At 35.9% G+C, this 23,437-nt stretch overlaps 1 protein-coding gene across 7 annotated transcripts in view; it reads left to right on the top strand.

Annotated features, from left to right (window-relative positions):
- The window catches only part of PTBP3 (polypyrimidine tract binding protein 3), an 87,832-nt gene that overhangs the window by 45,955 nt on the left and 18,440 nt on the right, over positions 1-23,437 (top strand). For all 7 annotated transcript variants that reach the window (XR_010664652.1, XM_065947614.1, XM_065947613.1 and 4 more), the window contains 3 exons: positions 4,673-4,837; positions 14,136-14,246; positions 15,718-15,892. Coding sequence is in view for 6 of the 7 variants with exons in the window: in XM_065947614.1 (XP_065803686.1) it covers positions 4,673-4,837; positions 14,136-14,246; positions 15,718-15,892 (451 nt within the window). In the remaining variant the exon portion in view is untranslated. The remainder of the gene's footprint in view (positions 1-4,672; positions 4,838-14,135; positions 14,247-15,717; positions 15,893-23,437) is intronic.

Below are 23,437 nucleotides of genomic sequence, written 5' to 3'. Positions count from 1 at the left end.
TATGGACATACTTAGCAGAGGGTCAGGTGAATATCAACTATTTTCCTCCCTTGCTTTAAAATTAGAGCTAAAAATTTTAGATGGTATTTTGAGGTGCAGCATTTGAGAAATGGTTGTATTAATAGCATTCAGTTTTGTGTAGACAGTTTTTCTTGGTCTTGTGGGTAGAAATTTATAAATTTGCAAAATGATGACCATGGAAAAAATTTTCCTTAAAAAATGTCCCCCAAAATCATCAAACTGAACATTTAAGGTCTGTGAATTTTGTTGTATATTCATTTCTATCTCATCTATAGAAATACCTTTTTTATATTTTCTAGGCATATTTAAATTTTACATGAAGTATATATATGTTCCCAACCTCAATAAGTATTTGTTGGTTTTTCCATCACAATACTGCTCTTTGCTTTACTACTAATGTAACCATTCCAGAGGGTTTGTGGCTGAAACACTGAAAAATTATCTCCCATAATAAGAATTCTGCTGCTTCATAATGTTTAGCATCAGATACACAGAAAATATGTCTTCTGTGTACCTGAACTGTCTCTTCATATTAAGAAGACATTTCTTTTTTCTCCCCCTCACTTTTCTTTTGTCCTCAGTGAAGAGTGTCCCTCTACTTTTCATTTTCTTCCTTAAATATTTTTGCCTAATTAAAAATTGAAACTAGAGTTACTTATTAGACAAATCTTTCTCAGATTTTTATTGTCAAAAGAATTTTTTTTTGCATGCCTGTTATGCGGAGACTTTTGTACTCAATGCTCTGTGAAATACTAATGCGGAGTATATTGACAACTGTAGAATGATTAAGACAATATATACCATATCTTCTCATATTTCTCCAGTGTGATATCTTTTATGCCAAAGAGGAAGGAGTGAAGGAAGAGAAACAGCAACAATAGCAGCAATAACTATAATATAGCAGTAGTAAGCATATATATAGAATTGTTTAATAGAAAGAATTGATTGAATAATTGGTAGATAAGGAAGTAGAGTCAGTGAGGTTGGGAATTCCCTGGCGGTTCAGTGCTTAGGACTCCACACTTAGCACTAAGATCCCACAAGCCACACAGTGTGGCCCCCCCCCCAAAAAAATGTCAGTGAAGTTAAATTTACTTTCAGTTATTCAGGCTTAGTTTTGATAAGGTGATTAAATCTTGAAGAGTGGTTCCTTTTTCTCTCATACCATCCTGATGAGAGAAAAAGGAACCATTATTCCACTGAGAGCCTCAGTGTGTTGATGTTTATTCCTGAACATTCTAAAGTTGTGAGTGACTGCTAGCTTGTTGTTTCATAGGTTTTATATGGTAACTGCTTGCTTGTTGTTCTTTAGTCATTAAGTCGTGTCTGACTGTTGTGACCCTGTGGACTGTAGCCCGCCAGGCTCCTCTGTCCATGGGATCCCCCAGGCAAGAGTGCTAGAGTGGGTTGCCTTGCCCTCCTCCAGGGGATCTTCCCAGCCCAGGGATTGAACCCAAATCTCCTGCACTGGCAGGTGAATTCTTTACCACTGAGCCACCTGGGAAGCCCTCAGCTGCTAGCTAAATGTGAATAAATTTAAATAAATTAAAAAATTCAGTTTCTCAGTTTGCACTAGGTACGTTTCGAGTGCTCACTTGCCACCAGTGACTAGTATCCAATCTACTGTAGATGTCGAACGTTTTCATCATCACAGGAAATCCTGTTGGACAATACTGTTTGTCTCCCATGTGTCTACTTAACCTTTCGTGTGTGTGTGTCTGTGTGTGTGTGTGCGCGCGAGCACTTGATACAGGTGTAATAACTAATGTTCTTGTTTGCTAATTCTAATCCCCGTGTTAATTGAGTCTTTTTTGAATGACCTCTGAACCTCATCTTTGCCTATTTAAAGGCTTAAAGTGGGACTGTGAGCCAGTTTTCAAATTTAAAAGCAGTAAAACCCTGTTTTCCAAATAAAATCTTCCTGGGGTGCCCAGTATAAAACAGATAAACTGCTGTATGTGAAACAGAATTAGGGTGCTCAGTACTTCACACACTTGACTTTACAGGCACATATATATTTAATGATATAAAATATTCAAATAATTCATATGTTATTCTCAGAGATGATTTGGAAACTGAACATTTGGCAGTTTAAGTATTACTTGATACATAAAAGTCTTTATATGGCATAAAAATGTTGTTAAACGGTTTAAAAAAGAGTTGTACATACGTACAAAAGTGGAAGTTGTTCAGTTGTTAAACATACAGAAAAGACTGCCACTTTTCAGAAAGACATTTATTTTAATGTTATTTTTCATAACAAAATGTTAAAAAGCTACTCATCCCACTTTCAAAAGGTGGTATATTAAATAGTAAACTAAAATTAAAGTCATGAAAACAAAATAAATGTTAATATAAAATAACAAAGTACTGTGAAACAATACTATTATCTTTAAAATTGCAAGTGTATACAAGATGTAGAAATGAAAGAATGCATTAAAGTGGTGGGATTTTTTTCATTTTGTGGCACAAACATTTTATTCCTTGTCACTATTGTTAGGAAATTATAAGAACAAAAGATTGATTAAAAACTTGCATTTAATTTCACTAATTATTAACTTAATTATTAACCATACTTTTTTTCTCTTCAGTTCCCCCTTTTCACTCAAATAATTGTTTTAAATTTTGAGACAGTCATGAAATTTTTAGAGTCGTAAATATAATACAAAGAAGTTCTGATGACTTGAGGTGTTTGGGAAAAAACTGTTAATCTGGCCTGTCTTCATTGGTCAAACTTTCAGTGTGCATTTCCTTCAAAGAAGGATACCCTTTTACAAACCAGAATACACTGGTCAACATCAGGAAATTAACACTGATGTATGACTTCCCTCCAAACCTCAGTCCTGTTCAAGTTTTGCCAGTTGTCCTAGTGATGCTTGTTCTAGCAGAATAAGCATTATTCAGAGTTGCATGTTCCATTTAGAAATCATATCTTCTAGTCTCCCTTTATCTGAAACAGTAAGTTGTTTTTGTTTTTGTTTTTTTTTTTTTTTACTTTCATACCCTTGATACTTTTGAAAATTATGGACTACTCATCTAGGCCGTCCCTCAATTTGAGTTTGTCTGATGTTTCCTTGTGATAAGATTCAGTGTATGCAGCTTTGACAGGAACATCACGGAAGTAATGCTCTTTTTTTCTCATTGCATCATATCAGGTGGCACATAATTTCAATTTGCTGCATTGCTGGTGGTGTGCTCTTTGATCACTTGATTTGACAGGTGTTTGCCTGGCTTCTCCACTATAAAGTTATGACTTACAAAGGGGGAAAGAAGAGTATTTGAGGGGAGGTACTTTAAGGCAGTGTAAATAGACTGCTCCTTATCAATTGTCAGTTTTTATCAGCCTGCGGACTTACAGGTTTCTTGTTTTATTTGATGGGTTTTTATTTGTTACAGTCATTATTTTGGTTCTCAAATAATGCCAGCGGGAGCCTTTTTCAAGCTGTCTTCTTTGTCCTTTTGGCTTGCTTCTGTTGTTCTTTGAAAACTGTTTTGCATTCTGGTACAAAACAACAACAAGAAACCCCCACAAAACTGGAAATGTTGTACACTCATCTTGTGCTTTCCTGCTCCAGTTTTAGAACTAGACATTTTTTAGAGCACCCCGGTTCCTTTTAATAGAGCATCATATTTAGAAACTTTTCTGCCTTCCTTTTCTTGGGTTCTGACATCTCATGCCAGGCTGCCTCTCCGTTGAATTCCTTACTCCATTCAGGCTCCATGGACTGACCTCGCTACTCGAACTATCTTTACTGCGTTGGCTTCCTGTTCCTTGCGGCTGCTTCTGTTAGTTGCTAAGTCGTGTCCAACTCTTTTGTGACCCCACAGGCTGTAGCCCGCCAGACTCCTCTGTCCGTGGGATTTCCCAGGCAAGAATACTGGAGTGGGTAGCTATTCTCTTCTCCAGAGGATTTTCCCGACCCAGGGATTGAACCCGCATCTCCTGCATTGCAGGTGGATTCTTTACCGTTGAGCCACCAGGGAAGCCCCCAGTTCTTTGTGGCCCTCTTCTTGACTCTCCCTGGGCTCTGATAACCCTGGCTAGGCTGCTCCCCTCTGGATATCTTTCTTACCCTTCTGAGGCTCCCCAGGTTCTGACAGCTGGCAGTGAGCCATCTACTCACAGACGACTTGCTTACCTTGTTTGGGCTCAGGTTCCGCTTGCCAGACAGATGGATGCGTTCCTCTTTTTGCTCAGGCTCTGATGCTCCATGCCAGGATACCCTCCCTGCCCCATTCTGAACCACCGCAGCTCCTCCATGTTTATGCCTGTCATATGCCACCAAGAGGGATTTGAGTGATTTTTTTTTTTAAGTGATCTTTAATGTTACTTTCACATTGCTTTCTTCCCTTTTGTCATTAAAAAATCAGGATATGAAAGAATATACAAATTTTCTTCTTTTTTGGCTGTATATTTTTCATTTATTCAAGTAAATTTAAGTAACTTTCTTAAATATCGTGTCACTGTGATAAGAAAACAAGACTTTTGATTCTTGACTGATTACAATATTAGGATATATGCATCCCAGAGAAAGTTTACCAGATAAGTATATTTTTATTTAACCGTAGTACTTCACATTAATCTGCATCAGCTAAGGATTATCTATTGTGTCTGTGTAACCGCAAGTTCTCACTTTGGATTGTTCTGCAGAGAGCCCAAGCTGCGCTGCAGGCGGTCGGTGCGGCCCAGTCAGGAAGCCTGGCCCTTCCTGGAGCGCCTCCCAATGAAGGCACAGTCCTGCCGGGCCAGAGCCCTGTGCTCCGAATAATCATTGAGAACCTCTTTTATCCTGTTACCCTGGACGTTCTTCATCAGGTAAGGAGGAACACTCTTACGAAAGCAGAGTCAACTATGATCTCTGTAACTATTAATGTTTTCTATCTTTAGTTTTTCAGGTTGTTGATTCTGGTTAATATATTTACTTAAATAATAAAAGTCTTCAGCATCCTGTTTCATGCAAGGAATAGTGTCAATTAGAGGTAGTTTTTTTGAAAGCCTCCTTTTTCTAACCTAAATACTTGATTTTAAAAGGTATGTAAGAATTCTGTGTTTTTATATCTAAGCATGAAAATGAACAAAGCATAGACTCCTATAAAAAAAAATTGGTACTAGTTATTCCTGAGAAAGTAACATCAATATAGAAAACAGCAAATTTATTTCTATAGACCCCTCCATATATTTGAGCACTTTTATTTTAAAAACTCTAAAAGGAAGATAATGACTAACTTCACATGTAATATGGAAGTATCAAGTTAAATACTGACTTCAAATTAACTTTCATAGACTATCCATTACTATGTCTAAACCATCTTGATAAGGGGCAGTGTATCACATCATGGCCTACTGTGAAGAGACGGAATTTAAGAATTACAAGATCTGTCACACAGTTATTACATAATTGTAATGAAGAAAACTAAACCTCCGATAATTGATGAGTTGAGTATTGTAAGGAGTAATTGAAAAAGCAGTTAGAATTCAAGCCTCCTGGTGTCAGCTCCAGTATTCCATTTCATTATACTTGACAATCTATATATAAAAATTATTTTAAAACACTGAAACATTATATGCTTATTTTCGTATTTGTATCTCAATATATATAATATTAAACAGCATAACCCTAGGCCAATTTAGAATCATTTTAGCTGTTTTCTAAACCTTTGGGTTTGTACTGCTGAAGGAAGAGTCGCAGGGGGCTGTGTGTGTGCGCTTGTGTCTAGGAATTGAAATGTATCCTCTCCTGCTCTCACATTTTACAAATAAGGGAACTGGGACCTTAGCAGTTGTTACTTTCCCCACAGTCACTGTACCAACTGGTGATAAGAGCTCAGATACGTTTCCTAATATGGTTCATGTTGCGCCTTCCTGGTGGCTCAGACAGTGAAGAATCCATCTGCAATGCGGGAGACCTGGGTTTGATTCCTGGGTTGGGAAGATCCCCTGGAGGAGGACATGGCAGCCCACTCCAATATTCTTGCCTGGAGAATCCCCCTTGCCAGAGGAGCCTGGTGGTCTATAGTCCATGAGGTCGAAAGAGTTGGACACGACCGAACGACTAAGCACAGCACATGGTTCACATGCTGTGCGTGTAAATATCAAAATATATCATCTATTATGCCCACTCTATTCTCTATGATAGTTTCCTGAGAACCATTTTCTAAATATGTGCGTTTGTGAAGCATGTCCTGTAGAGGGCTTTAGCAGTGGTATTCATAGCCACTGTTGTTTCCTAAAAGAGTTTAGCAGTTACTTAATTGATTGGCTTCTTTGTCCTGATGGATTTTCGTCTCTTCTGTTTATCCCACCAAGTAGCATCAAGCTCTCTGTGATTCATCAGCATTTTTTGTTTGCTTTTTCTCCTGTAGCACTGTAGCTGCTGCTAATAACTTCTGTTGCTTCACAAAAGATGTGATTGCACCTGTGGCTCAACATTGCCATCAGTCAGCAGTGAACTTAGCCCAGGTTGTGTGGTCCTTTTTTGTTACTCCATTTGTTATTTCCCTAAGGCCAGTAACAAACCTTGTTTCTCTCCCTAAAGATCATGGGTCCTTCAAGTGAAGAGAAGTATTTCTGAGTCTTCAATGGTAACCATTGGAATAGGACTCTTCAGCCCTTTAGTTATAGCACTCTCTTGTTTAACCCAACTTCACACTGCTGTTGGAAAAAGCAAAATTCCTTACCAGGGCCCTTAGTGCCCCAATATGCAGACCTCTCACTGTCTCTGTAACCTCACTTCCTGACTGTTCTGCTTAGTTAACACCCCAGCTTTTCTGGCTCTTTGACCCTCTTCCTCTTATCCTTCTTATTTCTGTCTTAGGCCATTTCTGTCTTCTATTTTTTAGGCCTAGTCACTTAGCTGAATCTACATCATTCCATTTTCAGCTCAAATTCACCTCCTCAGAGTGTCTTTCTCTAATTACATTAACTAAGCCCTTAACCCCAGCACTCTATTCCATTAGCTGATTTAAGTATAGTATAGCATATAATAAAGGATACAGTTTCTGGAGCTGGTTTGAACCCTAACTCCACCACTTACTACCTCTATAACCTTGGGCAAGAAAGTTGGTGCTTCTATGTCTTTTCCTTATTTACATAATGGGGGTGAAGATGGTATCTATTTTATACCTTTGTTATGAGGATTTCGTGGGTTGATGCATTTGAAGCACTTACAGCAGTGCTCTGTTACATAGTAAGTGCTCAAGAAATGTCACCGTACTTAGTAGATGCTAGTAAGAAACTAGCATTTGCTTTGTGAGAAGCAGATCCTTGCTCTTGTGGCCTTCTGGGTAAGGTGTAAGTAATAGCATGAAATGTGCTAAATATTGTGATTGGGAAATACATGGAAGAGTAGAGTTGGTTGCACATGTTATAATTAGCAAATTTTTCTGTATTTTCTGCTGAAGAGTTGACATTAGCTAAACTGCGCTCTAACATCTATGGAAGCTAATGTTTTTCCTTTAGCTCATGGTGGGGGAATTAAGAGTGACTGAGATGGGAATGGTGCTGTTTCAGATGAGAGAAGTTTCAAATGATGGAAGTATTTACAATATGATGACATTTGAGCAGAAGCTTGAAGAATGTAAGGGTGTTAAATTATGTGTATATGTGGTAGAATAATGATCCAGTCAGAAAGAACAGCAAGTGCAGAGTCCCTAAAATGAAAGTGTGCTTAATGTATTCAGATATCAAAAAAAGACTGTCATTGGATGTAAAAAAAAAAAAGGAAAGCTATGACTGATAGGCTCAGAGAAGGGGTTAAGACTTGATGATGCAGAGCCTTTATAATCTTGACACTGAGTAGAATAGGAAGCCATGGAGGATTTTGAGTAGAGGAGTGAGGTGACAGGCTGAGTGTTTTAACAGAATCACTCTTGTTGCTGTTAAGAATGAACCATAGGCATAAGTGATGGAGAAAGAAACTGCAACCCACTCCAGTATTCTTGCCTGGAGAATTCCATGGACAGAGGAGCCTGGCGGGCTACAGTCCATGGAGTCACAGAGAGTCAGACACAACTAAGTGACTGACACACACACATAGGCATACGTGAAGGATCTTAGCAGAGTCCAGGTGAGAGATGGTCGTGCCCCAGGTGGGGATGTGTGCACTGGGAGTGGTGATTACATATGTATTTGGAGAGATGTGCTGATGGGTTGAGTAGACGTGAGTTATGAAGAGAAAGAGAGTAACCATCAATGCTTCCCAGACTGTGGATGTGAACTTCTGGTAAAATAGAGCCATCTTATACTAGATAGTAAGGACAGAGTGGGGGAAAGATATGGGGCAAGGGTGGGAGGTAGGGGAGGAATCAAGAGTATATTTTCAACTTGAATTGGAGATACCTGTTCGACATCCAGTGGGAGATGTTGAAGAAACATTTGGGAAATAAGTCTGTATCGAGCATAAGAATCCAGGACTGGAAAATTGGCGATCATTTGCATATGATTGTCTCTTAAGGCTGCGGGATTGAATGGCATCACTTAGTATTTGTAGATAAAGAAGCTTCATCAGCTGATCCGTTATGTAAACTCAACCCTGCATTCTAAAAAACTTCTTTGTCCACTAACAGAGTAAGGCAAAACAGTAGCTTTTTGGAATTTATTAATTTGAAGTACCATCATGTGTGGTGTTAGTTATGTCCAACAGATGTCAAATAGATGAATCTCTTCAGGATGAAAGACAGAAGTCCTTTTTGATTTGAAGTATAAAGATAAATAGCTTGCAAAAATCAATTATTATTGTATCAAATAAAAGAATCAACACCAAAAAAAAAAAAAGAATCAACACCAATGATATAAAATTCTAATTTTAAAAAATTGCTTATTTCTTTTTGACTGCTGGGTCTTCGTTGCTCTGCGGGCTTTTTTCTAGTTGTGGCAAGCAGGGGCTCCTGTCTGACTGCAGTGCATGGGCCTCTCATCGCAGTGTCTTCTCTTGTGGAGTGCGGGCCCTGGGGCGTATGGGCTTCAGTAGTTGCGGCCCTTGGGCTCAGTAGTTGTGGCTCCCAGGCGGTAGGGCACAGCTTTAGTAGTTGCAGCGCACAGGCTTAGCTGTCCGCAGCGTGTGGGCTCTTCCTGGATCAGGGGTGGAACCTGCGTCTCCTGCGTTGGCGGGCAGAGTCTTTGCCACCGAGCCGCTGGGGAAGCCCCCAGGTTCTCATTTTCCAGTCTTCTTTTTTGCTGCCCACAGAGACTGTTGTAAACAAATTGTGGCCAATGTGCTTGCTGTTTTAGAAATTTCCAGTATGAAGAATGCTTTCTTCAAGCGACTACTAGTGAACATTTTCAGTTTCTGGCAAGTTCTCTTTATCACACTTTATTAACCTTCATCACCCTGAAGATTAATGTTACCAGAATCTGATCTCTTGTATTTTATTAGTCCCATTTTAAAGTCTGAGAAGATTAAAATGCACAAGACATATCAAGAGTTGATATGTGTGTGTATTTATGACAGCAAGGTATATATATTAGGGAAGTAGTCAAAGACCTTGTAATCAATAAAAATATATATTAAGCGTTCTTAAACATTGATCTTTGGAGGCCAAATCTATTTAAAAATAAGTATTTTGATAATTATAAAAAGTTGTTAAAAACCACACTTCAGGCATTGCTGAATTCCCTGATACTGGTGTTTGCTTACTTTATTTAATAATATCAGATTGATCTTTGCAGCTCCTCAGTAAATACAGTTCAGGGAGCTCTAGAGAGCATGGTTAGCCAGATGAGTGCATTTATGTTCTGTTAGCACATTCATATGAAAATTGTACAGCCAAACACATCTGCCAGGGAGGATATACATCAGGCTCTTGTTCAAATTAAATGAGAGAAAGGGATCTAAACATTAACAAAATCTGGAGATTAAGTGGAAATTAACTATGTCCTATACCATAATACAGTATAAAAATCCCAAATTTTAGAGCAAACTGTATGTTCTTGTTACTTCTTAACAAGATAGTTTACATAAAAGATGTTTATCATTTTAAAATTTGCATATTGCTGTTATTCTTCAGTCAGGTCAGAGTATAATTTTTTTATCAGTTAATAATAAACTTTTACCCTGTGCCTCTTACGTGCCAGGAATTGTACTCAATGCTAAAGAAATGACCAAGACAAGCAATATACCTTCAAGGAACTTTCAGTCTAACTAAAGGAGACATATATAGACAAATGTATAATACAGTATAAGGAGAACAGCAAGACAAGTATTTGTATGAGGCCAGGAAGGGGATAAAAATATTTGGTAAAGAAAATGAACTCTATTGAGGTTTGGGTGAGGCTAAGAATTTTCTGGTGGCATTATTGCTTGAGCTGAGTTTTAAAAGAATAAATGAAAATTTCCTAGGTATTATGTAAAGAGATACAGGAACAGGGAAAAAGTCACATGTTTAGGCATAGAATTCTGAAGCCGCTTGGTGTATCTGGAGAACCATTATAGTTGTTGATGTAAATAGTATAAAATAAAAAGTATAAATAAGTAGTGTAAAATAAAAAGTGTCAGGAAATGAGGTTGGAGAGGTACACCAGGTAGAGAGATTGTGTATGTTATACCAGAGAGCTTGGATTTTACTGTGTGGATAATGGGGAGATGGTGAGGAATTTTAAGCAGGGAAAAATGTAATCTGGCTTGTACTTTAGAACACTGCTTGTGTCTGCAGTATGAAGGAGGGAAGTTAGGCAGTTAAATATATCTCCTTTTATATATATGTGTGTGTGTGTGTGTGTTTGTGTTTATACACACACACATATACATTTTAAAGCTATTTATTTATTTATCTGACAGCCCTTAGTCGCGGCACGTGGGATATTTCATTGTGGTGCATGGGCCCAGTAGTTGCGGCATGCTCCTCTCTAGTTGAGGCACATGGGCTTAGTTGCTCCACAGCACATGGGATCTTACTAGTTTCCGGACCACGGGAATGTGGGGATCAAACCTTGCAGGGCAGATTGGTCAATGCTGGACCACCAGGGAAGTCCCTGGTATTATTTTATAAACTTTATTCTCTAGGATATGAGGGTGTATTGAGGAAGTACTTATTATAAGACCAAACCTTTCATTGAAAGAGCAAAACAAAAATTTCCTAGTGTTTTTCAAAATAGAGTTATATGTGGGATTAAGGTCTTAATATCTTGAACCCTGAATTATGACCATAATGAAATTAACTATATTTTTTAAAACATCTTAAATTTCAATAGAGAGCCTTCAGACTACGTCTTTAAGGATGGAATTTTCTGGTGATCCCTTCCAAGACAAATTAGTTTCACGAGTCTTACTGATCTCTTATAAGAATAGTTTGACTCTATTCAGTGGTATAAAGAATCCGCCTGCCATTATAGAAGACAGGTTCGATCCCAGGGTCGGACAGGTCCCCTGGAGAAGTAAATGGCAACCCACTCCAAGATTCTAGCCTGGGAAATCCCGTGGACAGAGGAACCTGGCAGGCTAGAGTCCATGGGGTTGTAAGAGTTGGAGACAACTTAGTAACTAAACAACAAGGTTCCTCATAAAAGTGGAATCACTCATCATTTGCTGTTTTGAGATTGGCTTATTTCACATAACAGTGTCTTCAGGGTTCATCAGTATTGTAGCACGTGTGAGAATTTCCTTCCTTTTTAAAGCTGAATAGTATTCCATTGTATGTATACACCACGTTTTGTTTATCCACTCATCTGTGGATGGACACTTGAGTTGCCATTGAGCATCTTGTCATGTGCTTATTGCTATTTGATTGTCTTCTTTGGAGAAATGAAGTGAAAGTCATTCAGTTGTGTCTGACTCTTTGCAACCCCATGGACTGTCCATAGAATTTTCCAGGTCAGAATACTGGAGTGGGTAGCCTTTTCCTTCTCCAGGGGATCTTCCCAACCTAGGGATTGAACCCAGGTCTCCCGCGTTGCAGGAGGATTCTTAACCAACTGAGCTATCAGGGAAGCCCTTTCTTTGAAGAAAGTTCTTTTCAAATCCTTTGCCTGTTTTTTAAATTGGGTTTTTGTTGTTGTTGACTTGTAGGAATTCTTTTCATGTTTCTGTATATTACCTCTTATCAGATAAATGATAAGCAAATATTGCCTCTCATTTTGTGGGTTGCCTTTTCAATCCTGTTGATAGTCTTTTGGTGAACATGAGTTTTAATTTTGATGTAGTTGTATTTTTCTGTTTTTTCTTTTGTTGCCTATCCCTAGTCATTCTTTCTGATAATAAAAAAGCTGGGTATTTGCCTATTAAGGAAACATACATAGTGTGTAATGACAGCAAATTCTTACCAGCATAGGGAATACTTAGATTTAAGAAGCAGGACACGTTTCTGGCTTATTAAAATCCAGATGTAAAATGAGACATCAGAGGAAAGCATAATGCATTGTAGGAACTTCTGGCCATGAACTTCTGTGCTGGGGAAGTAGAACAAGTGTTGTAAAGAGCATTCATAACCAGGGGTCTGTCGGGAAACCTTCCCCTCACTGTTCATTCCTCTTCTCCAAAGGCTCTTCAGAGAGGCCTTCCTTGAGTACCCTTGCACCTTCCCAACTTGCATCACTCTCGTCCCTTTTCCTTTTATCTTTAAAACAAAATTTTGTAAGACCAGGTATTGTTATTAATTTGCTTATTTATTGTCTTTCCTCACAAGAGCAGAGACTTCTTCCTTCCTTCCTTCTGATTTTCTAGGTGTTTTTTCCTGTTCCTGGTTTCTTGTTTAAATCTATAATTGAGAATATACGTTGTATGATTTTTATTATTTTAAATTTGTTTAAGTGTGCTTTATGGCTCAGAATATGTCTATCTTGGTGTTCATGCATATTCTGCTGTTATTGGATATATTATTCAATAAATGTCAATTAGATCCAACCCCTGTCCCCTTTGGTATTCATACATTTGTTCACAGTCTCAATGCAGACTTATTAATAAGTCTGCATTGGAGGGATATTATTAAAGTCTCCAACAACAATAGTGTTTTTGTAGTTCTAGCAGCTTTTTTTCTTTAGTATTTTGGTTCTTTTTTGTTACGCACATATATTTTAAAGATTGTTCTGTCTTCTTGGATAAATGACTCCCATTATCTTATATAGCATCCCTCATTATCCCTGATAATTTTTCTTCAGAGGTCAGCTTTGTAGGAAATGAATATAGCTCTGCCAGCTTTTCTTAAAAATTAGTGTTAGCATGGTGTATCTTTCTCTCTCTTTAGCTTGTCTTTATTTTTAAAGTGGATTTCTCTTGAATAACCTAGAGTTGGGTCTTGGCGTGTGCTTAAAGCCCACTCTAACAGTTACGTTTTTTAATTAGCGTATTTAGAACATTGGTGTTTAAAGTGACTTTTTTATATATCTGCCAAGATATATCTGGACATGTATCTGCCAAGTTGATAACTGTTTCCTACTTACTGTGCTTGTTTGTGGTTTCCTCCCCCATTCTCTTTCTGCCTCTTCTAGTTTTTCTCCCGTTTCACATTTTATTTTCTTATTAGAATTCTTTAGAGCATTTTTAGTTCACAAAACACTTTGAGCAGAATCCATGTACCTCCTCACCCCCACAGACATACTATTCCCCCTATTATCAAGATCTTCCATTAGTATGATACTGTTGTTTAAAATTGATGAATCAGTGCTGAGATTCTTGTTTCTATTTTGTTCACTCCTGACTTTTCAGAGCTTACAATGATTCTCTATGACCGTTTGATGAATTAATAGAGCATTGTACGTTTTGTTGAATATTTTGTAGTTTTCCTTTCTATAAAAATTTGAGGAAGTAGATGCTGACTCTCAGGCTGAAATAGTTGATATGCGTGACTCTTGCATTTCAAGGTATATGCTTTGCAAAGCCATTGTCTCATCGCATGCATTAATTGCTGTTGTAACCTTCTGTTTCAGTACTGTGCCGATTATGCCAGGTTGTAAAACAGGTTAAATGTTTAGCTCCTGTTGCATGTCAGGCACTGTTTTCAGCCAGGTGTGGGTGTCAGAACATGAACATCTTAGGCTTGATTTAAGTAATTTTGGTACCAGTAGTTTTAATAAAGGAGATTATTTTCATTTAAAACTGAGATTTATGAATCAAGTTGTATTCATAAAGATAAGTTGTCTAAGTTTTTCCCTTAAATTTAACCTAATGTGAACTTTTTTCCAGATATTTTCTAAATTTGGCACAGTCTTAAAGATTATCACCTTTACAAAGAATAATCAGTTTCAAGCCTTGCTTCAGTATGCTGACCCATTGAATGCACATTATGCCAAAATGGTAATTATGATCTTTATTTCATTTTCCAACTGTTATTATAGTCACTTCAGTGATACCAAAGAAAGTCATCATGTCTTCTCCTTTGCTGTAGTTTACTATGTTTTTTTAAAAGTTGTAATAAAATATGCACACTAATTTACCATTTTTAAACATACTGTTACATATGCTCTTTTTATAGTCTAAAAGCTACTTCTGTCTTCGTATGCAATGGCTTCAAATCACTTTCAATTCTTATATTTCTGGGACTCATTTATGTTTGTCATATTTGAAGTCTAGAGTTGAGCAGAGTACTCCTGATATAATCTAACTAATAGAATAGAATTATCTTTGCCCTAGTGCCCTCATTTACTTCTATTAAGCGAGCCAAAGAATGATTGATTTCTATATTTTTGCAACCATATTCACTGTTGAATTCTCATTGAGCTCCAAATTGATAGACATTAAATCCTAGAAAATATGCTGCTTTCAATTCATATTGTCTTCTTTTTAGCACACAAGTGCTTGACTTTTGACAAGGTATAAAACTTCACATTCAGTTTGGTTATGTTTGATCCATCTCCTATTGAGATCTGTCCATAACTCTAATTCTATCTTGTATCAGTATCTGAATCATTTCTAATTTTTTTCGGAAGAGAGAGACCAAGGTTAACAGCACTCTGTGTTTCACATAGTATCTAGCTCTTGACTAGGAATAGCATTGATATTTGCTATATCCTCTACCTCCATGTATTGTTCTATACCCTTATGATGGCATACTCATTAGTAACTATTATGATAAGTAAGCGTTTTTTAGTATATTTGTTTTTTTGTTTTATTTTTTGTGTTTTAGTTTCTGGTATCTATTTTTTGTAAATTCAAGCGTTTGTGGAAGTCATAAGTAGCTATTAATATCCCTCTGGAAGATCTTTATCATTATGAAAGAAGAGATTGCTAATTTTTGGTCTTGTATCTGCTCTGACTTAAAACTTCCCTCAAGCTTATTACTCAAAGGAAATAAATTTACGACAACAAAAAAAGCGATTGATACTGTTTCACATATTGTGGTTCTGACAAGTACCACTTACAAAGACTTTATATCATCTTAACCTATATAAACTACACTAATATGAATTAAGATGAAATGTAAAATTTAAATGCATTTAAACATTTTAAAATAATCATAATAATAATTAGTACAGTGTACAATAATGTATTAAAGTTTTTCAAGTTTACACATTTATCCTCTTCCATTTGATCTTACCATAGATAAAATAGAGATTATCACTTTACAGAAGAAAAAACTGAGAAATAGAGTTTTCATTTTCTCTCTTAGGCTCACATAGTTAGTGATAAAGATAAAAGAAAATACAATTCTTTAGCTTTTAGTTTAGTTCTCTCTGCTTTATGTCTGACTGCCACTTTTTGTCAAAGTAGAGGCTACTTGATTTATTGTTGTCTTGCAAAACATCGGTCCCTTTCTTACATGCTTTAGGCTCTGGATGGCCAGAATATCTATAATGCATGCTGCACTCTGCGTATTGACTTCTCCAAGCTCACCAGCCTTAATGTGAAATATAATAATGACAAAAGCAGAGACTTCACTCGCTTAGACCTTCCCACTGGTGATGGCCAGCCATCCCTTGAACCCCCTATGGCTGCTGCTTTTGGTGAGTAGTTCTGTTTTGGGTCATAGCACAAGCTTTCTGAAGTTAAAAGTTTAATTTGTTAATCTATATATGTCAGCTGATTCCTTCTTGGATTCTCTCAGGATTTCTAAAGAAAAGGGAGACTTGTGGAACAAAAATGTGTTCATTAACTGAATCTTAATATTAGTAGATTCTATTAGTTGTCAAAAACAAGTGGATACCTAAAATTGAATTTATTTTCTAACATTAATTAAAGAATATTGCTCATTCTTTATAAAACATACAGCCATTTGTCTGAAATTAATAGTCTTATATATTACCATTGATTTAAACAAGTTGATTTATAGCCAGCAAAATATTGACATAAGTGCTCTTGAGAGAAATACTTCTTCTTTTTAAAGTAGTGATATTTTAAAACAAGGGCCTAAATTGGTAGTATGTTCTTTCTTTATTCAAGAAAGAGGATTTTTGTTTCTTTATCAGAACTTTCCATCATTACCCTAAGCTTGTGTGAAGTTGCATTTTTGCACTAGTAAAAGTAAAATCTTCTGCACTACTCATGCCTGTGTTGCTTTGAAGAACTTTCTTCTTTTATTTAGGATCAGGTCTCAGTAATCTCAACTTTTGAAGTAAACCTTTGTGTAAAAGGAAACGTAGTGAATGGCCTAGTTGAATATATCACTAGGTTAATGTACTTTTTGGCTTTGCAGCACTCAGATATGGTTTATTATTTAGATAAGGTATTAAATTTTATTACCCTTCGTGGTTGATTCTTCTTTCCCAGATGACACCATAAAATATTAATTGAGACTTTAAGTGGTATTTAGTTTATCTTCATTTTACAGGTGAGAAAAAAGAATCCTTAGCCAAATAGTTGTCCAAATTTTCTAGAAAACAGTAAATTTAAAATAAAAGCTTTTTATTATTTATAACTGAACAAAGTCAAGTGGATTGTTCAGTTCATGTCCCTGAATTGTTAAAGTTTCTGTTTTAGTCTGACCAAGTTTTTGTATTTTATACATTTGACCTTCCATATCTACAGGTTTGGCATCTGTGGATTCAACTAACCACAGATCAAAAATACTTGGAGGAAAAAAAAAGTTTCATAAAGTTCCCAAAAGCAAAACTTGAATTTGCCTTGTTCCAGCAACTATTTACATAGCATTACATTGTCTTTACAACTATTTACATAGCATTTACAACATATTAGGTATTATAAGCAATTTAGAGATGATTTCAAATATACAGGAGGATGTGCAGAGATTATATGCACATACTGTGCCATTTTATAAAGGGACTTCAGTATCCTTGGGTTTTGATGGTATCTGCAGGATTGGGGGCTGGGAGTGTCCTGGAACAAATCCCTTGTAGATGCTGAAGGGTGCTGTATTTGTTATCAGCCTTTACTCATATGTACAACTTGGCAGAGCCAAAGGTCTTTGTAATTAGCATTTTAATAACAAGTGATAGAAACTGGGACTGTCATTCAAGTTTGCCGAAGCTTGGCTATCAAGTGCAGAACTGCACATGTTCCAGTAGTTGAATACATACTGTTTTGGTGTAATTAATGTTCTGCATTGTGGGAGGAGGACATCTAAAAAATATGATTAAGAATTTTGGTTTCTGAACATAAATTATCAAAATGTTGCTATCCTTTCTTATTTTGTTAATAAGTCCTTTGTCATTGCAAACAGTATGTACATCCTAAGATAAGTAATTTATCAAACAGAGAAGAATACCTTTGGGTGTTGTATGAAAGTTTACTCTGCCTCTCACAAATATTTGACATGGTTCACTATTCCCTCCTTTTTTTTCTCTTGGCTTCGAAAATGCTACACTTTCAGGACTCTGTTCCTTACTTCATTAGCTGTTCTTCCTTTTAAAGATTACCCTTTCAGGTTCTTAGAGCTAAGTTGTAAGCATTCTGTGGTCTTCCTGACCTGATTTAGTCATAAAGCTTGTAAAAATATGTGAATATAATTTTTTAAATAATTTTTTAGTTTTTCATGTAATGTTTAACATTATTCTACTAATTTCATTTAATTAGTTAGTTACGGCTATGCTGGGTCTTCATTGCTGTGTGGGTTTTTCTCTGATTGCAGCGAGCCAGGGTCTACTCTCTTGTTCCCGAGCATGAGCTCTGGGGCGTATGGGCTTCAGTAGTTGTGACTCTTGGGCTCCAGAGCACAGACTCCATAGTTGTGTCCCATGGGCTTAGTTGCTCCGTGACATGTGGGACCTTCCTATAATCAAAGATCCTCCTGCATTGACAGGCAGATTCTTTACCACTGAGCCACCAAGGACGCCCCTGAATACAGTGTTAAATTTCCATACTACCCGGATTAAGAATAAAATGTAGATACATACTGTAGAAGCACTGTTTGTACCCCTCTCATTTCTTGTGTTCCCATTCTCCCTGCTCCAATATAACTGTGGTCTCAGATTTTTGATGGTAGCCCTGCTTTTGCTTTTTTGCTTTTCTCCTGTGGTTTGGTTTTGGTTTTTTACTAATTATGCAGCCCTAAGTGCTAAAAATTCTTCTCCTATATTTAGAAGTTTATTTAAACGGAATCACACTGTTTTTCTTTTTGATTCATCTATGTTCACATATGTGGCTCTTGCATATCCATTTTCAACACTGTCAAGTGTATAGATTTCCACTGTATGAATAATATTATGGTTGGTTTATCTATGCTACTATTGATAGACATTTGAGTTATTTTAGTTTGAGGCTATTATGAACAGTGCTGCTTTGAAATTTTCCTAATTATCAATGAGGTTGAACTTATGTTTGTTGGCCATTCTTTATGAATTTTCTGTTAATTCTTTTGCCTGTTTTTGTATTTAGTTTCTTGTCATTTCTTGTTTATTTGTAGGAATTCTTTAATATCCTAGACACTAGTATTTTTGTTGGTTTTACATGTTGCAAATAGTTTCTATCAGTTTTGGCTTATTAGTTCATTCTCTTCATGGTATTTTTATGTGGCCAGATTTATTTGCCATATCCTTTATGTTTGTGTTTTTGTGCCATGTTTAAAAAATCCTTTATTACTTTGATATTATAAACACTTAGAATATTCTAAAGTTTATAGTATTTTAGTAACTTTTTATTGCAGTACTTCAAGTTGCAGGAATAGTTGAAAGAATCCCCTATATCCTTTAGATTCTCTGACTATTAACATCACACGACATTTACTTTATCGTCTCTCTTTGTGTGTATGTGTGTGGTATTTTTTTCTTCCTCTGACTCATTGGAAAATAAGTTCCAGGCATGATGTCCCTTCTAAATACTCATTGTATATTTTCTAAGAACAAGGACATTCTTACGTAAATATCAAAATCAGAAAATTAACATTCATACAATACCATTATCTAATCCATAGACCTTTTAAAAATGTTGCCAGTTGTGAAAATAATGTTCCTTATAAGAAAATGTTTTTTCTAGTAGGGATCCAAACCAGTATCAGGCTAATTTGTCATGTCTCGTGGAGGCCTTTAATTTGGAACATTTCCTCATTCTTTGTCTTTTATGACCTTTAAATTTTTGAAGAGTTCAGGGTTGAGTATTTAATAGAATGTATCCCAATGTGCGTGTCTGGGTTTTTGGCTGAAATAATGTTGTATCTTTCTCATTTCATTACATCATGAATGCTGCCAGTTTATCCTATTCCTGGTGATGTTAACTTTGATTACTTAAGGTGGTTTCTTCCAGTTTTCTTATTGTTTTTCTCTTTGTAATTAAAAACACATTTTTGTAGGGATAATATGTTGAGACTATATAAACAGCCTATTTCTTAAAACTTTTCACCCTTTTGTTGTTTTTTTTTTTTAAGATTTTTATTTGATGTGATCAATTTTTAAAGTTTTTATTGATTGTTACAATATTGCTTCTGTTTTATGCTTTGGAGTTTTGGACAGGAGACATGTGGGTTCTTAGCTCCCCTAACAGGAACTGACCTTGCATCACTTGCATTGGAAGACAAAGTTTTAACCACTGAACTGCCAGGGAAGTCCTTCACACTTTAGTTTTAATATCCATTGCCTAAAATAGTTGTCACTGTGATGGTTGTTGCTGTATTGGTGATTTGCTAATTTCACCTTTCCTCCTGATTTAGTAGCTGGAATTTTATTATAAAGGACTTTTTTTTTTTTTTTACCACTCCATTCATTCATTTTTATTACATTTATGTGAATTTAAGGTTTATAATGTGGTACTTTATGTTTACATAGTGTAATATGATTCGTGATATAAGTGATATTTATCCCATTACATAATTTTACTATTATTGTCTATATTCATTATACTGTGCATTAGCTCTGTATAACTTATTTACTATTCATTCTATTTATTTTTTCACATTAGTATGGACTTGTAAATTCTTATTCTAGGGACAGTGATTTCACATTATTGTTTTTTCATTTTATGTTCAAACTGTCCCAGATTTGGCCAGTGGGAGCCCTTTCATACAAGTTTCTGTGGCCTTTTGACATGTCCTCATCATTGTATGCACACTTCACTACTTTCTGGCAGAAGATATGTCAAATCTTCTTTACTTTCCCTGCCTTAGCACTGCAGTCAGCCATTTCTCCAATGAGCCCTGGTTCCTTTTAGTGGAAAATAGTATTTGGAAATCAGTATTAAGGCATTATATATGCTCATTGATAATAGGGTATCATTGCTTCTAGAAACTTTAAGTGGATGGGTATGTATACTTCATAAATACATTTCTCTGTGTGTGTGTGTCTTTTTAAAAAACCGCAGATTTTAACTGATACTTCCAATTTCTAATTGAGCACCCTTTTTTTCGTATTGTGATTCCTTTTCTTCAGGAATGAGAAATCTAGTTTTCTGTTAGCCTCAACATATTTACCCATTTGCTCAATCCTATAATACACAAAAAGTTTCAGAATTGTTAACACATACCATTAACTCTAGGTTAATATTTGCATAAGTAGTTTTCTGGGCATTGCTCCAATGGTCTGTTCTTTTTGTCATTACCACAGTCTGAGTATCTGACAGAGTTAAGTCTCTTATTCTTCAAGAGTATCTTGCAGTTCTTGACCATTTACACTTAGGAATTTTAGGATGAGCTTTTCAAGTCCTCAAAGTGGGGGAAAAAGCACTCTTAGAATTTTAATTAGATTATATTGACTTTATAAATCACTTAGAAGGCAATCGACATCTGTACAATAGAGTCTTCCAGATTTTGAACATTGTGCATCTCTCCATTTGTATATTCTTTTTTTTGTCATTTGTATATTCTTTAATGTATTTGAGTAAAGTTTGAAGACTTTTCCAAATAAAAGTATGTTTACATATGTTTTGTTAGAATTATTCCTAAAAGCTGTACTTTTTAGATTCTAATTCTCAACCAGTCTTTTGATCTGTGTAATTTCGGGCAAATTGCTTAACTGCTCTGTACTTCTGTCTTTTTATATGTGAGGTGAGCATAATAATAATACTTAACTGGTAAGAGTTGTGATGAATATTATATGTGCTAATGTACGTAAGAGCTTAGAATGATGCATTGTAAATTTTAGCCATCATTAGGTTTTCAAAGTGTTGCTAATACACAAATGCAGTGTTGTTGTTTCTTGACTTCATATTCAGCAACTTTGATTAACTCTTCTTTCTCTAAACATTCTAATTTTTTTCTCTTACTTTAGTAAGATGCATTGAACTTCTAAAACTTATGTAGAAATGGAAAAGTATCTAGAATAGTGAAGTAAATGCAAGACTTAACATAAAGTGCAGTAATCAAACCACGGTGACAGTGTTGAAAAGATAGATATATAAACCAGTAGAGAATATAGAGTCTAAAATTGACCCACATGTATAGGATGAGTTGATTTTGAGCAAAATTGCTAGTTTAAAAATTCAATAAAGGAAAATCTTCCAACAAGTAGTTTTTGGACAGGTGGGTATCCATGTTGGAAAAAATAAATTTTGATTAGTATCTCACACCATACTGACAGATTGACTTGAAAAGGGTCTTAGACCTGTCTGTAAACTTAAACCTGAAAAACTCCTAGAATGAAACCTAGGACGGGGGGCTTCCCAGGCGGCCTAGCAGCTAAACCTCAGTGTGCTTCCACCGCAGGGGCACAGGTTCAATCCCTGGTCAGGGAATTGGAATCCCACGTGCTATGCAGCGTGACATGGCCAAAACAAAACCAATAAGTAAATACATAAATCTTATATTAAAAAACACTAGAAGAAAATCTTTGCAGTTTTGGGATATGTGAACATTTCTTAGATAAACCACAAAAAGCACAAACCATAAAAGGAAATAATTTATGTATTGTATATACATCAACATTTTAAAAGTTCAATGGCTTGAAAGATACCATCAAGAAAACCAAGAGGCAAGGTTATAGACTTGAAGAAAACAAATTAGTTATATCAAGGTATACAAGGAATTCACAGCTCAATAATAAGAAAACAAATCATTAAAAATGGGCAAAAGATTTGAAAAAATATTTTACAAAAGATGGTATATGAATGGCAGCAAGCACATGAAAAGATGCTCAGCACCCCTAGTCATCAGCAAAACGGAAATTAGAGTTACTATAATGTATTACTACATACCCTTTAGAAGCATCTTGATTTGGTGGATTGTTATCTTTACTGGTCCTAGAAATGATCTTTTCACATATGCCATCTTCACACTATTTCTTTTCTTAGTTTCTGGAATTTTGACTAGACCTGTTAAATTCTCTTTCTCTGTTCTGAGAATCTCAAACTTTCTGTCCTGTTTTTTCCTTTATGTCTCCGAGTTGCATCCTGAATAATTCCTTAGGGCCTTTCATTTTATTAATGGTCTCTTTACCTTTGTCTAATCTGTTGTTAAACTTGTCTGATAAGTTTAAATTTCAGTAATTGTGCTTTTTATTTCTAGAAATTTTATTCTTTAAGTATCATCTGCCTTATAGATACTTTTCAGCATAGCTTTTATTTTTCCAAACATAGTATCTAGAATCCTCATCTGATAATTCCAATGTCTGATGTCTTTGCAGTTATTTTTCTGCAGTTAGACATTTCTTTTTCTACTTTCTTCTTTTTGAGTTATTCACTTACTTGGGAAATAACTTGGGACTTCTTTGAGGCTTACCCTCAAGGTGGTATATTCCTCCAGAAAGAATTTACTTGTTTGCAACATCAAAGGATCTGTGTCTGGGACCATTGCAATCTAAATCCATAATTTTGTTAATTTTCCCTTGAATTCCAAAGAAATGTGAATTTAGGCTGCAAATTTGCATGAGAATTTACTTTTGGTTAGACCTTTTCAGGAACTGTTTTGTCTCCTCTGTTAGACACAAAGTCAGCTTTCCTTGTAGTCTTCTGAAGGTAGGAGGAGTAGGTAATGGGATGGGTTTATACTGTTGGGTTAATGTCATGGAGGTCTCCTGTTGACTTCCTTCCTCTTGGGCTAACCTTGGGATTTGCATCTTGTCCATTACGCGTGAGGATGATAAAACCAAAGCTGTTTGATAGAGTTAGGTTTTTAGCTGGGTTACTCTTAATCATCTTGTTAGCTGTTAGGTTTTTTCTTTAAAAAAGATCTT

The sequence above is a fragment of the Muntiacus reevesi genome, chromosome 10 (genome assembly GCF_963930625.1).
Source record: "Muntiacus reevesi chromosome 10, mMunRee1.1, whole genome shotgun sequence".
NCBI lineage: Eukaryota > Metazoa > Chordata > Mammalia > Artiodactyla > Cervidae > Muntiacus > Muntiacus reevesi.
Note: the sequence above shows the minus strand (reverse complement) of the source record. Positions and strands in the feature narration are given on the sequence as shown.